Raw genomic sequence first — 16,675 nt, forward strand, 5'->3', positions numbered from 1 at the left:
CTAGAAACAAACTGGCATTGAGTCTAAATCAAACTTTTATTCAGTACTAAAACATATTTATCCACTATCTTACTTAAAAGCTTGCCCTTCAGCTATGCTGTTCTGGCATTGGCATGTGTATATTATTGACACATGTCTGGTTCCCAGTTGTTTTCTTTTAGTTCTGATATACTATTGAGCTAGAAAATTGTTCTTTCCATCACAGATTTAGAAATTACTTCTTACCTGGCAGTGTTATGTTCATAGTGCTTCTCTTTATGCATTATGTCAAATGAAACTGACAAATGACAATTTCTAATTGGTCATTTGGTCATTTGGTGTTTTGATTGAATATTTAATGTTTTTCTATGATAATGAAAATGGTCCTAAAATTGCTATATAATTGTGTTAATTACAGTTGTTTCATTTACTTGTTTAGTATTATCTAACTTCTTGAAAATGAGGAGCTGTAACATTGTTATGTGTCATTGTAGAACAAGATTCAAGAGGAATATGTACAACAGGAACTGAAGAGAGAGTGGAATGAGTTTAAACACAGTATTGTCATGGATGTTATCAACTCACGCGGAATTCGCCCGGGTTATGGAAAATGGGCCAAATAATTCTATTCTTTGGATACATTGTGATAATAATGTAACATAATGGTTGAACAGTGACAGATGCCACAAGCACATGAAAACTAGAGGTTTATTGCAATATTCATTGAGTTTCACAGTGACATGTCTAATCAACATGTGAGAGATTTTATGGCTCAAGTATGCACTGAATTAATTGAAATAACATGACAGCTTTCATATAAAAACATTTTATGATAAAGTGTGGCTATCAGTTTGTGTAAATGATTTTATTGCATAATTGAATATCTTATTCAACAAATTTTTGAATCAATAGGTGTACAAATTAGCATTTGGGTAAATCAATAGATGTACAAATTAGCATTTGGATAAATCAATAGGTGTACAAATTAGCATTTGGGTAAATCAATAGGTGTACAAATTAGCATTGGGAAAATCAATAGGAAAACAAATTAACATTTGGGTAAATCAATAAGTGTACAAATTAGCATTTGGGTAAATCAATAGGTACACAAATTAGCATTTGGGTACATGTAAATCAATAGGTGTATAAATTAGCATTTGGGTAAATCAATAGGTGTACAAATTAGTATTTGGGTAAATCAATAGGTGTATAAATTAGTATTTGGGTAAATCTCTTCAAGGTCCTTTTTTAAAAGCTTTGTAACATAATCATATTAGTCAAGAATTAAATGTATTGCAATACATCGCAGTGTTTAAAATTCATGACAATCATGAAAGTACACAACATCATTTGTTTCAGTATCATAATTGGTAACATTTATTATTGCAAAGATTCCTCAGCATGTGGTAAGTCCAAAATATAACCTTGGATTTTAATGTATTATGCTTCAGTTACATTTGCTAATCCTGTAATATCATCATGTGATATTTACATAAGATAATCCTGTAATACCATTATCATGTGATATTTTCATATGTTAATCCACTTATCCCATAATCATGTGACTTTTGTGTATGATAATACTACAGTTTCATCATTTATTCAATTGTTAGGACATCTGAAATTAATATTTAAGATGTGCGAGACTGGATGGCATTTATTCATCTTATACAGTTATTCTGGTGGGTGGGGTTCAGTAGAAGTATTGAAAACTGATATCCAGTCTGGAGAATTTATAATAATTAACCACCCACCCCTTCCAGACAGCAATATTATATAAATAATGTCAGTATCATCAGTGAAATTCAGTTTGAAGAACTCGAGCCTTTCCAGTTGGGTACTTAATGATTTTTATGTTTCTGTTCAAGATTATATTTATCATTTTATAAACGTAATTGATTTTGATTATGATGATGAGAATGCAAATCTACCGATGGGGTGTTAGACCAATTGGTATCAGATGTGAACAGTGATGGTGAGTTTGTTCAACTTGTCATTGAACATCTGCACCTGGGTGGTGTTACCAGACCTTGATGTACACTCAAATTCAATCTTGTCAATGGTCAAATACAAAATCACAATTTGGGAACATACTAGTGTATAGTGACCAATCTGAGGTCAGTTTTGAATCAATGCACATACATGTGTAATTGCTTATGCATTGACTGCAGCACTAGATGCAACAAATCCAGGATTGTTTTTATAATGACAAAGAGGAATTCACCACTGTATCTATCTCAGTTACATTAGATCAACATGGACTCAGTTGGAACAAAAAGATCTTGAATGTTATTCAACAAGGATGCACTTGATTGGGTAACAGTTATTGGGCAAAGACGATTGTTAGAGGTGCACATTATGTGCAGTATTAAATTCAAACATTTCTTCTCAGTTGTGGAATAATTTCTGTGGTGATTGTTTAATGTTTTAGAAAAATAGCACACTGAAAGATCCACATAACATTTGCTTTCTTGAATCAATTCTACACCAACCCCTACATCACTGGCATCAACAGACATTTTAAATGATTGACTCAAATTTGGAGCTAGAAGAACTGGTGTACATTTACGAACGGCATTTAATTTATCAAAAGCCTCCTGATATGTGTCAGAATAATGAAACTTTCTCAGTATTTATAAAAAAATGTAAAAAAAAATTCCTATAATATCCAGCCATACCCAAAAATTTGGTAAGTTGCATTTTACTGATTGGCACAATGGATTCAGAGATAGCAATGACCTTGACTTCTAAAAATTTACCTTAACCATGTTCCATAACATATCTTTAAAGCACCGCAATGCTCACATTTAGTTAAATTGTCAAATTTGAATAACTAAAATGATCAAATGTTTCCAAATCATTTCCATGTGATCTTTCCAAGTATCATTGTAGATGATGAAATCTGCATCACACTATCTACACCAGATGTTATCATATTCATTAAATGTATCTGGAGTTGAAAATGCCAAAATTTCTTTTGCTCTTTCCACTAGTGGAATTAGTCAGAACCCTTTGAGAAGGTCAAACCTGTTGACATATTTTCCATTTCCAATTTTGTTAATGCAGTCATCAATTCCTGGTATTGTAAATGATCTGCTTTGGTGACGCTGTTCACTTTTCTATAGTCACACATATTGAAAGTATTATCAGGTTTCAAGATAAGAATACACCATGAACTCCAGTTAAGTTTACTTTCTACATAAAGCATTTTCCAGCAAATATTTAATTTTTGTTCTCAAGCATGAGTCCTTGCAAGGATTCATCCTGTAAGGATGCTGTTTCACAGGTGAAGAATCAACAATTTCAACATCATGGTAGATTTTATTTGTTCATGTTATGAATCTAGAAACAGTGTATCTGTAAAAAAATTACAATTCAAACAAAAACATATTAACTTCGGACCTAAAAACGTTAACACGCACAACACCCTACTCATGTACTACAATTAAGGTTTATTCTGTATAATCTTGATTTTGCAAATATATTTAACTAGATCAAAATATATTCCACTGAAAATAGTTTTCCATATTAATTGCATTAAACATTTTTCAAATGTACTCTTTATATTTGAAAATTATATGACTGTCTTAGTGGCATCATGTAAGATGTGACTCAGGCAGAATCAATTAAACTGGATGGCGTTGTAGCCAATTCCAACTTTAACCCTTCTGCGCACGCGCGAGCAAAATAACCAATGGAAAACGATGTTTCTAACACAACTAGGTATTAGGCCAATGGAATATCTCTTGCAAGTCGGTATATTAGGATGTATTCAGAAATAGCCTCCAAAATGTGTTTCCTCTTCGCATTTCAGGCGAAAATGACAAGAACCTCCAGGGGTTAATGAGACAACTGTAGTTGTCAAATTAAGCTATGCCGACAACTGGGATATGCCTTAAACTCCAAGTGTTTGCAACATTCGTGGGAATTCGAAGCATGTGATCATATTGGTGATCAGCCCATCGAAACACAAAGTATTGCCGCCGCTGTTTATTTTTAGCATCGCAGTCTTTTGTTCTTCGTTTATACCGTTAAGTTTCAATCGTGTGAGTTTCATTTTAACATGTATTTTGTGTCATATTGCTTGAGAGAGACACAGCAAAGTTTGAAGTCCTTTGATACCAAGTAGATACAGTAACATAATTTTTTTATTTCCGATTTTTTAAAGTTAGTCATTTGTTATTTAGATATTTAGAAACCTTTGTAACAATAGCATCCTAAATGTGCAGTCGGGGGCTATGTAACTCTTATCAAAGATACTACTACAATGTTAAATAACTCTTAATTTCATAACAACATGCTAAGAGAGGTTTTTCCCCATGGTCATTCCACTCGCGATATTTTGCAATTATTGATGAAAATGTGTTCATAGCCTGACCTGTGAAGACACCTTTTATCTTTTATAAAATTATATAATGGTGCGTGAAAACTCCCCTCCCCCAAATTAATATATGAATAAATAAATAAATAAATAAAACAAATAAATAAATAAAACAAAGATAATTATAATAATACTTTTAAGAAAAACATAAGTTTCAAAATAATCCAAAGTCCTTCTGACAGAGCATTATTTAAATTTGGATTTGTGATGTTTTCATATTCCTAAACGAGATGTAAGAAACACACTCTAAAAGAAAAGTTAAGTAGACCTATATCCCACTATATTTCTAGTACTTACATGACGGGAATAAACACCGGCACACAATTAAAGAAACCCACATCCCACATAATTATACTACCTGCATGTCAGTGATTCAATTAATGCATTTATTTGCAACCTACTGATATTAGAGTTTTTTTTTTTTTTTAAAAAACTTCAAATATCTGCTTATCTCTAAACAGTTAAAAAATATCCAAACTTTTTTTTCATGGAAGTCAATTAGATAACGAATAATAAAGATGGTCATCGGAGAGCGACTTAAATTCTTTCATTGCACATAACCTCAACTGGGAAGTGTAAAACTGTTTAATCTAGTTTGGCCCATCATCAACCGATCATGAAAGGTTTAATCTAGTTTGGCCCATCATCAACCGATCATGAAAGGTTTAATCTAGTTTGGCCAATCATCAACCGATCATGAAAGGTTTGATCTAGTTTGGCCAATCATCAACCGATCATGAAAGGTTTAATCTCGTTTGGCCCATCATCAACCGATCATGAAAGGTTTAATGTAGTTTGGCCCATCATCAACCGATCATGAAAGGTTTAATGTAGTTTGGCCAATCATCAACCGATCATGAATGGTTTAATCTAGTTTGGCCCATCATCAACCGATCATGAAAGGTTTAATCTAGTTTGGCCCATCATCAACCGATCATGAAAGGTTTAATCTAGTTTGGCCAATCATCAACCGATCATGAAAGGTTTAATGTTGTGAATAAGTAGTTATCTGATACTAGATCAAGTAGTCATTCCGACAATATTTCAAAATGGAGTTACAATGAATTTTTTGTAAAAGATAAAACTTTATCTTTAAGTGTTATTTTCATTCTTCATTTTCTTCTTATTTTTGCAATTATTCATCATCATCATCATCATCATCATCATCATCATCATCATCATCTTCTTCTTCTTCTTCTTCTTCTTCATATTATTATTATTATTGGGGCCCTGAGTGGCCGAGTGGTCTAAAGTGCTCTCCGTTACGGATCACTGCCATCTCACCTCTGTCTGCGTGGGTTCGAGTCTCGGATTCGGCCAATGTGGGTTTGTGAGAAAGCTTGCCAGCAGCTTCTCGTGGGTCGGTGTTTTTTTCTTGGTTTTTCCTGTGTTCTTCCTTCACCATTAATACTGGCCGCCATATATATGGAACGGACCTCATTTCGTGATCTAAGATCTAAAGATCTAAGATCTAAACGATTTCTGTAATAGACATGCCTTTAACGCTGCGTATTGCCTTTTCAGACTGTCATTTATATTGTGGAGTATCATTCTCGGTATCACCACAGTCATTGGTGCCATCTCTGTGCAAGTTTTCCAAGTTTTTGTAATATATAACTAAAATCGGCTGAAAGGCATTTTTCCGTCAAACGGAGAAACGTTTCTGTAATTCATATCAATTTACAAGTTTAATATTCCAAATTCGGAATAACCTCTGTCTAAACTGTTTGAGTACAAATAAATAAATATTCTTTCTCTTGTTAAACCTCTATTGTCTTAAACAAAATAATAGAAAGAAGCAAAACCAACAAATTTTGTTAAACTTAACAAATAATTTAATTCGCTAAATTATATAATGAAAGTTTAAGAGGAACTGAGAGTATTGTGAATTAAATCCAAAATAATCCTAAAAGTTATATGACAGGCCCAAAAGAATGGAGTGTTCAGAATGAATTCCTGGTCTTAAATGTGCTAATGTACCAATAGTCTTGAATGTGCTGACGTGCCAGCTATCTTAATGTATCACAAAGGCATTCTCCATGATTGCTTTGAACGAATTCGCAATAATCGCTTTTTAATAGTTTTTAGTTCAAACATGAGCACATTGTAATTCCACTAAATAATTTAAATAAGTGATTCTTCTCAAATAAAATTAAAACACAACAAGAAATGCTTGTGTAGACTGAAAATAAAATAAGAATATAAATATGAATAGGCATTATTGTGTATTTCTCTAATTATCGACATCTCCACGACTCTATCCCATCTCTTTGTCGCAATTCATCCCCGCACGACTTATGTCCAAAAACATCTCCAATTGACATATACTGAATCATACCAGAAGAAAATTACCTGAAAATGTAAGCGGCTTCATCATCAAGGTTGATTCTAGAACCCAAGCCAAGTAAACAATCTAATTATAGCCCATTATCTCAAAAACATACAACACAGATATACATAACCATATATAAGTAAATTACGTTTCAGCTCCTTTCAATAGGTTCACTAACAGTAAATTTTAAGCTGCAGTGGTAAGTCATTTCTCATTATATGTCGATTGCAAGCGGATAGTCCGTCTGAGAGAAGCCACCTAAATTGAACCACTTGTCAAAAGTCCTGCAAAATCAAAATTTGAAGAAAAAAATATGACAAATATAGAAACATACATACAGTTTTTATTATGCTCTTGATGTTGATGCGTTTGTTTAATTGCTTTGAGATCGGTGTTGGATGGCAAATCGTCAGACTTATATCATGTCAACAATACTATACTAATATGGATATATTTATAGACTATTACTCTTAAACTTTCTTCTCATATTGCATCTACAATATTATTGCAATAAATTATCCAGACAGTACTGAACTGACTTATTTCTATTGTTTGTCGAACGCGAAATTGGGATAAACAAGCCGCATTTTAAGAATAATTTGATTGGAAATAAGCAAACCGTACTAATATAACCAGACTTATTGATCTTAGTCAATAATGTGTACAACTATGGTAGGGGAGGAGAAAAATCTGGGGTGGGTGGGAGATGGGAGCTTTGGGATTTAGTATTGACCTGCACGTCGTAAACAGGCGACTAATCAAGGAAGTGACTAGCGTGCCAGAAGCATAAGGGTTCGAATCCTACAAAGTCATCTAAGATTTAGTGGCTTTGGTCAGGGCACTTTGCTCAAATTGCCTCGGCACTAAATGCCCTACTTGTGAAGCTGTGTCTTAAAACAGCGCTGAAGTATATCGAATGCCTCGAACATTATGCATTTGTCTTTAACGAAGACATATAGCCCTGTGTCAACGTGATGATGATAATGATGATGATGATATATATATATATATATATATATATATATATATATATATATATATATATATATATATATTTAATACAAACAAATCATATGGCGAATAACAATCCTTTCAAATGCACTGGATCCAGCAAGGGATCACGTCAGGGATTGATTAAGATAAATATAATAAACTGACAACGAACAATGCGAAACTAGGATCTAATTAGCCTGGACACTTTCGACTCTTTAATGAGCATTTTTCAAAGGCAAATACAAAACATAGACAAGACAAACAAAAAAGACAGAAAAACGGTTATGTTTGTGAAAATTTACATGGCTGCTTCTACAGGACTTCAACCGTTTAACTTTAATATGTTTCAACTAGTTTATTTCGGCTTGTTGTTGATACTGGAAAATATTTGTATTGACCTAGAAATTGATGAGACATAATGACATCTGTTATTTTATGTAAATTTACGTAAGCGCAAATTATATCCCGGATATTTCATTGTTATAGTAGCCAATGGCTATTAAGCAAATTTAGAGAATTATTTAAAAGAAATGTGTCGGCTGCAAAAGATAATTTTATTTATGCATGGTTGTCTTTTTCTAGTCTTATTGGTTTAAACCGCTTGGTTTCAATGTTCTAAGGCGGTATATCTAGTAGGATTCCTTTTCATTCCTAGTGTGGGGACTCCACTTGGGGTTGTGAGCAATTGTAATAAGTGTTACAGTACTGAAAGTGTGGCCAGTGGAGGAGAAGTGTTCTGCGACTGGGCTTCTGTACAGCTTTTTTATCATCCAATAAGATCTATGAAGACTGATCCTTTTCTGTAGCTTTTCAGTTTCTCATAAATACTGAAGGCAACAGATCTTACCTGTGATAAGATAAATGACATTCTCTGTTTTGCACGTTTTGTTTGGACCATGTATGTTTAATTTTTCTCTAGTCACTGTGCTACAAAATGTTCTGGTCTCTATCATATGTTGACAGGTTTTGTACTTTTTATCGCCACAGGGGCCAAATTGACTAAGGTGGTCTTGATTAGTGATTGGCGTTAGCTTCGCCCTGACTGGGATATCCTTGATATATACTAATCACGTTTGCGTTTTAGAGATGTGAAACTAAATGTTATTTGAAGGACATCGTGAAATAAATTCCTAGTATGATAAAGGAGATAAGTTTGTATTTTCATGTAGTTGGCAATTACTTTTATTCGCGGGTGATGTCTTGCCTTTACTGTTTATGTTCAGCTCTGCACGTACACATGATTTAACCTGTATAAACAGAACAAAGAGCATTCTGGATTTTAACTATCCACATCCTGCATAAGGTAGTTTTATGTATGGTTGACAGAGTATAACTTCACGTAATTTAAATATCTGCTGCTTTCCTAATTTTAAATGAGGCACATAATCAACCTGTAACAAATTTTGAATAATAACTTTAAGTCAGTCATAAAATATTTCTTTGAAATCTTGAGCCATTCCTATAATTCGATAGATGAACGATACTCCTTAAAGTAAAGTCTGACTTAACTATTTTAAAAACATCTGCTTCATTCAACATACTTAGGTATAGTTGGCTCCTTTTTTAATCGAATAAGAATGCAAACAATTAGGGATCACGCAATGGAAAGATTGTTTGATATTTGTTGATTTTCTTAAATAAGAAAGTATTGACTTTTTATGTGAATAATTTTAAGCTTGAACGCCACGCAAATGATTGAATATACTGGAGGTTCATATGTTCTACAACCCTGTGCAATAAATTATCACTGAACAAACTGCTCAGATTTCAAACTAGATATTGTATGACGTGAATGTAGCTGACCTGTCTTTTCCATTTAGACTTTGAAGAGGTTGTGAGGCTTCCACTCACAAAGTTACTTACTAAGTTATAGAAACCATGTTGTTTTATATCTAATGGCGGCTTTTGTTATAACTCTAGGTTCATTGCCCGTCCTATGACGGTAATAAAAAATGGATGTACGAGTTTAAAAGGAAAATACAAAACAATTTTTCTTTAAATTTGGCGTGTCCCATTATTTAGCTTCCGGACACACGGACAAATTTGAGTGTTTATATATGAGATGCTATTTGAAGATTGGTATCAAGCAAACTGGTATACCAATGGTAAGGGTATATCTATTTGTGTTTTGCCCATGGCGTATGAATTCTCATATAGTTACGCTTTCGATAGTAGGTATATCTATAAACCATATGAATAGTGTTCAGTTATTAGTCTCGAATACAATAGAAATAACAAGAAAAAGAACGCGTATATTCATCGTTAACATTTCCAACATAAATAAATTGTTCTCTCTCTCTCTCTCCATTAACCATAAGGTAAAATCACTACGGATATCAACGTAGATAATACCTAAATTATTGACATTAACTTCAGCTTAGTTCACCTGTGCAAATAATGTTCAAATCGTGTAGTCATTATATATGTATATATCTATTAATTGGACTGACTTTGACTTGATCTTATTGAATGGTGTAATTATCTACCAGCCATCTCCGGACTTTATAAGAATATTATTAGTCACCTTTCCTAATTCATTTTGTATAATAGAAATTATGCATGCTTGTAATTTCTCTATGTCTCTTTGTTATGTCTTGCATTTTGCAGACGAACTCCCATGAAACGTACAATCAGAAAAGACATGAACACATTTTCGCTGTCCTAGTGATTTACCATATCTTTTTTTTCTTTTAATACATTTTTTCCCCAAAAAGTCGAAGACTCTCATAACACTCGGGGTAAAATCTTTACTAACATGGCTCACTACGAATTGAATACACAAGCTTTTATCACCTGGCCAGAGCAAATAAGATTATACAAGTTCTTCTTCGACTTTTTATGCAGATAACCTTATGACTGCATCGACTTCCCTGCTATGATATTGAAACTAATTTGAGTCCACGCATGCACTTAAAGGGCCTTTCACTTTTTACGTTAATGGACTCTAATTTGTAAAGAGGCCGCTCACGTTGTCAAGTTAATGGACACCAATTCGAAAACAGGCCTCTCACTTTGTCACGTTAATGGACTCTAATTCGCAAGAGGCCCCTCACCTTTTTACGTTAAAGGACTCTAATTCGCAAATATGCCTCTCACTTTGTCAAGTTAATGGACTTCAATTCGAAAACACCCTCTCACTTTGTCACGTTAATGGACTCTAATTCGCAAGAGGCCCGTCACCTTTTTACGTTAATGGACTCTAATTCGAAAACAGGCCTCTCACTTTGTCACGTTAATGGACTCTAATTCGCAAACAGGTCTCTCAATTTGTCACATTTATAGTCAATGTATTGACCATACTACTGACCACTTACGCATCGAGCAAAATAAGTTCGATATTATTGCAACCAGAATTTTCAAGTCGCAGACCCTCTGGATTTAAACAGAAATGGCAGTAGTGTTGGTATGTATTTCAAAGCAGGAATTAATGAAAAGAACAGTTTAGTACTACGAAATCTTTAAGCCGTTGTGCATAAAAAAATCGTTGATTGGACTGTGTTCGAACTTTTAACTGAAGAATCAAACCATTATTGTCAAAATATCATCATCTTAGTGTTAGGGAGCATTAATGACTACGTGAAGAAATATGAATATTACCACACATAATACATACATTTACTTTACATCAAATGATCGATAATCCCATAAGAATTACTAATCACAGCTTCACATTGCTCGATTAAATACTTATGAGGTAAACACAAAATTATCATGCGAAAATGAGTCGTAGATCTTTTATGTGTCAATCATAACCATGTTTTGTGTTCGGCAAACTTTAGTACTGCTCGGCAACATGAGCTTAGTATTTTGACAAAAGGGATTCACATTAGAATATGCAAAATTAAAGAAAATGAACGTCAGCAAAAATGTAATGCAATAGGCTGCAATTATATTTTACTATCTTTTTAATGACAATTTACTTTTCTGTAAGGAGTACTCGAATTTAGAGTATTATTTTATGAGTATGGAGGAAGTTGTATGGCATTATATATGGTGTATAATCGTAGGATTGAGTGTTTCCATGGAAGACGAACACGTCAAGGTCAAGGTCGACAGCATTCAAGGGCAAATCATAGTCTTCAATTTTCATGGGCAAACTAGGGTCTTCCAGTGTCAGAAGCAGATAAAAGAATTTAATATTTAAGGCCATATCGCGGTCTTCAATTTTCAGTCACATAGTAAGATCCACATTGTTCAGAAATAAATTTAATTTTTCAATGCTCTGGGTAAAATCAAGATCTTCAGAGTTCATGGGCCGATCAAGACTTGTTGTGTTCATGGGCCGATCAAGGCTTTCTTTGTTCAGGGGCCGATCATGGCTTTCTGTGTTCAGGGGTCGATCAAGGCTTTCTGTGTTCAGGAGTCGATCAAGGCTTTCTGTGTTTTGGGACCTATCAAGGTTTTCTTTGTACAGGGACAGAGTCTTCAGTATCATGGGGCAGGTCAAGGCCGTCAGTATTAATAGGATGATCACGATCTTTCGATTTAAGGATGCTGACCAGGACCTTCCGTGTTCAACTCCCGATTAGTACTTTCAGTATGCAAATCAGGTCCGGTTTTTTTATGTTCATGGGAAGATCAGGGTCTTCAGTGTTGTTTCCATTTATGATATCGGATGCGGGAGGTCGTGGGTTCGATCTCCGGCCGAATCATACCAGAGACTTACAAAAATGACAATAACATCTGCCTTGCTTGGCGTTCAGCATTAAAGGTTAGTGTTAGGACTGGTCGGCCTGGTGTCAGGATAATGTGACTGGGTGGGACATCATGATACATGTCTGCGGCATGATGCCCCAGTGCTAGACATCACTATAAACTGCCACACTGCAGACATCGTAGGGATATGACTGAAAAATTGTTAAAGCTACGTTAAAAATCAAAATCACATCACATCACACATCCATTTATGATATCATTCGAAAACTGTAAACCCTTCTCTGATTGCTCTTGGTGTTGGTCTGAATGAAACACAACTGGATGTACCGTGTTATTTTATATCAGAAGTTATACGGTACATGTTCATGAGCACTCAATCGTTTCGAGATTCGGTTATATGTACACAAGCTCTAACGAGTTTGTACTTCCCACTTCTAATTCCGTGACACGTTTCACGACAATATATAAAGGTCGATACAATAAGCTGCGTAGTTGGGTGAACTACATACGATGGAATATATAGTACGTGTCCATTAATGTGACACTGCTTTCCAATCCTATCAGGGGATCTTCCAGTAACGTTATTGTGAGTTTCATCAGTCGTTTAGGAAGGAGACAATGTCCCCTGCACGTGATCCTATGATGTATATACTGAAAATACTCTAGACACAAATAAAAAGGTGTGTTGAGGAGAACTGGTCATATATATATATATATATATATATATATATATATATATATATATATATATATATATATATATATATATATATATATATGCGGAAACTATAATCGAAAGTTAAACAATATAAGGAAAAGTAAATTAATATCTTGTATGGCTTTACTATCAGAATAACAAAGTTAAAATATTATGACTCTATTGTCTTAATCTAAAAAAAAAAAAAGCAAAACTAAAAAGTTTAGTTAAATTCAACACACGATTTATTTCGCTAGAATACAAAAGTAAAAATTTAAATGGAACTTAGAGAATTGTGAATTAAATCCAAAATAATCATAAAAGTTCTTGCATATGTCCAAAAGGAAAGAGTGTTCTGAACGAATTATAGATCTTACATGTATTGATGTAACAGAGCCTTGAATGTACCGATATATCAACTGTCTTGATGTATCAAAATCATATAATCCAGAATGTCTTTGAATGAATTGACAGCAATTCCATATTAATGTTCTTGTCTGAAATCGTTATAATTCCATATTAATGTTCTTGTCTGAGATCACTATAATTCCATATTAATGTTCTTGTCTGAGATCACTATAATTCCATATTAATGTTCTTGCCTGAGATCACTATAATTCCATATTAATCTTCTTGCCTGAAATCATTATAATTTCATATTAATATTCTTGTCTGAAATCATTATAATCCCATATTAATCATTTATAATTCTGTATTAATGTTCCAGTTCATTATAATTCCATATTATATTCCAGTTAAATATAATTCCATATTAATCATTATAATTCCATATCAATCATTATAATTCAATATTAATCAGTATAATGCCATATTAATCATTATAATTCCATTTTAATTATTATAATTTCATATTAATCATTATAATTCCATATTAATCATTATAATTCAATATTAATCAGTATGATTCCATATTAATCATTATAATTCCATATTAATCATTATAATTAAATATTAATCATTATAATTTAATATTAATCAGTATGATTCCATATTAATCATAATAATTCCATATTAATCATTATAATTCCATATTAATCATTATAATTCCTCATTATCATTATAATTCAATATTAATCAGCATGATTCCATATTAATCAGTATAATTCCATATTAATCCTTATAATTACATATTAATCATTATATGTCCATATTAATCATTATAACTCAATATTAATCATTATAATTCAATATTAATGAGTATGATTCCATATTAATGATTATAATTCCATATTAATGTTTCACTTCACGATGAGCACTTTATATTTCCAATGAATAATAATTTGGATAAATCAATAAATCAATAAATAATTCCGCTTATTTCGTATCATAGCTTATAATAAATTTGTAAATTAAAATTGACCAGTGTAATTGTTTGTTTTGAATCACGAACGGAATGTAAATTCTAAACGTAATTGTGTATACACTTCTCTTACACGTGAATTTTGAAAGGTGAAATATTTTGAATTTTAATGCGGCAAAACGCTTTTCTTTTACACGTGAAGTTCGAAAGGAGCAAAATTTAGAATTTTCATGTGGCAAAACGTTGTTCTGTTACGCGAATTTTGATGGCGCTAAACACTCGTCTCATACACGTGAATTTTGAAAGGAGCGTAATTTAGAATTTTCATGGAACAATACACTTTAATCTAACGTGAATTTTCAGATGAGCTTATTCATAATCCATCATTCCAATATGTCATAGAAATAAAAGGAGGATATGACTGTAAAAATACATTAAATATAATATCATTTCAGTTGCACTTAGCAGGTTATTACTATCAACAATGCTATAAATACACTTAGCACTTTATTATTACCAACAATGCTATAAATACACTTAGCACGTTATTATTACCAACAATGCTATAAATACACTTAGCACGTTATTATTACCAACAATGCTATAAATACAAATTGTTTCATTTAATAATAAAAATATATGTAATTCACAAATCTCTATCGAGTTAACAAACACTAGTTAAAACTTATATATGCTATTCTCTATTACTATAAATACTATCATTTTCATCCTACACACCTCCCCCAAAGGAAAAAAGTGAAAATAAAAAATCACAAAGGTAAAAGTGCAGATTTTCTCAAGTCAAAATTGGAATTTCAACGATAATAAAAATGTATCTATTTGTGACATGCATTTAAATTTTAGATACTTGGTATTCTTTTGTAGCAATTCACTTGACAGGATGTGAAGAGTTAACTTTCTACGTCGATGTAGAGCTTCTTGTAGTTAATCTTCTTAGCGCCATTAGAAATGCATTATGTGTTATATATATATATATATACATTCATACGCTATATGTATCGTTGATATACCAATAACTGTATATTTGTATCGAAAGAATGCTTGACAATTGTTGGTTTGTTTTAATGAAACCTTTATCGTTATATTTATCGTTATATGTATCGTTATATTTATCGTTATATTTATCTTTATATTTATCGTTATATTTATCGTTATATATTTCTTTATATTTATAGTTATATTTATCTTTATATTTATAGTTATATTTATCTTTATATTTATCGTTATATTTATCATTATATTTATCGTTATATTTATAGTATTGTCGAGAAAGGGATTTATGATGAAGCGCAGTGTATTCAACGCTTTCAGCTTTCGTACAGACTGAGAAACAACTTTGAAGATTGAGTTAGTCTTCATCTTCAGAACACGCAAACATGACTCTTAATTAGGACTTTTAATCAGCACTCTTAATCAGGACTCTTCATCAGCACTCTTAATCAGCACCCTTAAACAGGACTCTTAATCAGCATTCTTAATCAGCGCCCTTAAACAGGACTCTTAATCAGCACTTTTAAAAAAGACCTTTAACCAGCACTCTTAAAAAAAAATGACTTTTAACCAGCACTCTTAAACAAGACCTTTAAACAGCACTCGTAAACAAAGACTTTTAACCAGCACTCTAAATGCAACTGTACTAATGGGTTACTATAGACTGACCTAAAACAGGAATTACTTATCAGCTTACCAAATTCCTAATTATATACATTTTCACTTGACCTACGTCTTAATAGCTCTCCACCAGAAACACCTAGTCTAATCGTACAAAAGACTGGCTTTAAAGTGATACGTTCTGTTTACAACTTACTATAATGGATACAAGTTACCTATGGAAAAGGGTCTGTTTACAACTCAAAATCATGAACAGAAGTTATAAACACAATATAAACTAAATATGCATACAAATAACAATATATACGCTTCTCACAGCTGCAGTCAGTCCGCTGTTATTGACTGAAAATAGTTGTAATTTCGTAATGGTTGTAAAAAGATTGGATCAGACTGTACGGTTATCAACAGCATGGAATCATCTTTAAAAAAAATTTGTCTTTTAAGATCAATTTTATTTTATGCCTCTTGAAATCGCTGTTTCTATTTACTGTTATTTTATTATATAAATACAGCCACCCAATGACCTTATATTTCGTATTTATGCTTTCCTTGCAAAGTTCGGTCTCTTAAAAAATGTTCCCAATTGTTTCCCAGAATATTTAGGAAATATCATACAATTGTTATCTCACAAATGGTTCTTACGGCTATTAGTATCTTTTTATCTACGCAAGGCTGTTTGATGCC

The 16,675-nt window shown here is 32.6% G+C and overlaps 1 protein-coding gene across 1 annotated transcript in view; it reads left to right on the forward strand.

Moving 5' to 3' along the window:
- The window catches only part of LOC149779801 (cyclic nucleotide-binding domain-containing protein 1-like), a 43,866-nt gene extending 39,087 nt beyond the window's left edge, over positions 1–4,779 (forward strand). Inside the window, exon 14 of the mRNA XM_089936466.1 lies at positions 474–4,779. Within this exon, the coding sequence (XP_089792592.1) occupies positions 474–602 (129 nt within the window). The 3' untranslated portion in view covers positions 603–4,779. The remainder of the gene's footprint in view (positions 1–473) is intronic.
- Positions 4,780–16,675: the final 11,896 nt, after the last annotated feature.

Source organism: Sinohyriopsis cumingii, chromosome 16 (genome assembly GCF_028554795.1).
Source record: "Sinohyriopsis cumingii isolate HCF-2022 chromosome 16, ASM2855479v2, whole genome shotgun sequence".
In the NCBI taxonomy this organism is placed as follows: Eukaryota; Metazoa; Mollusca; class Bivalvia; order Unionida; family Unionidae; genus Sinohyriopsis; species Sinohyriopsis cumingii.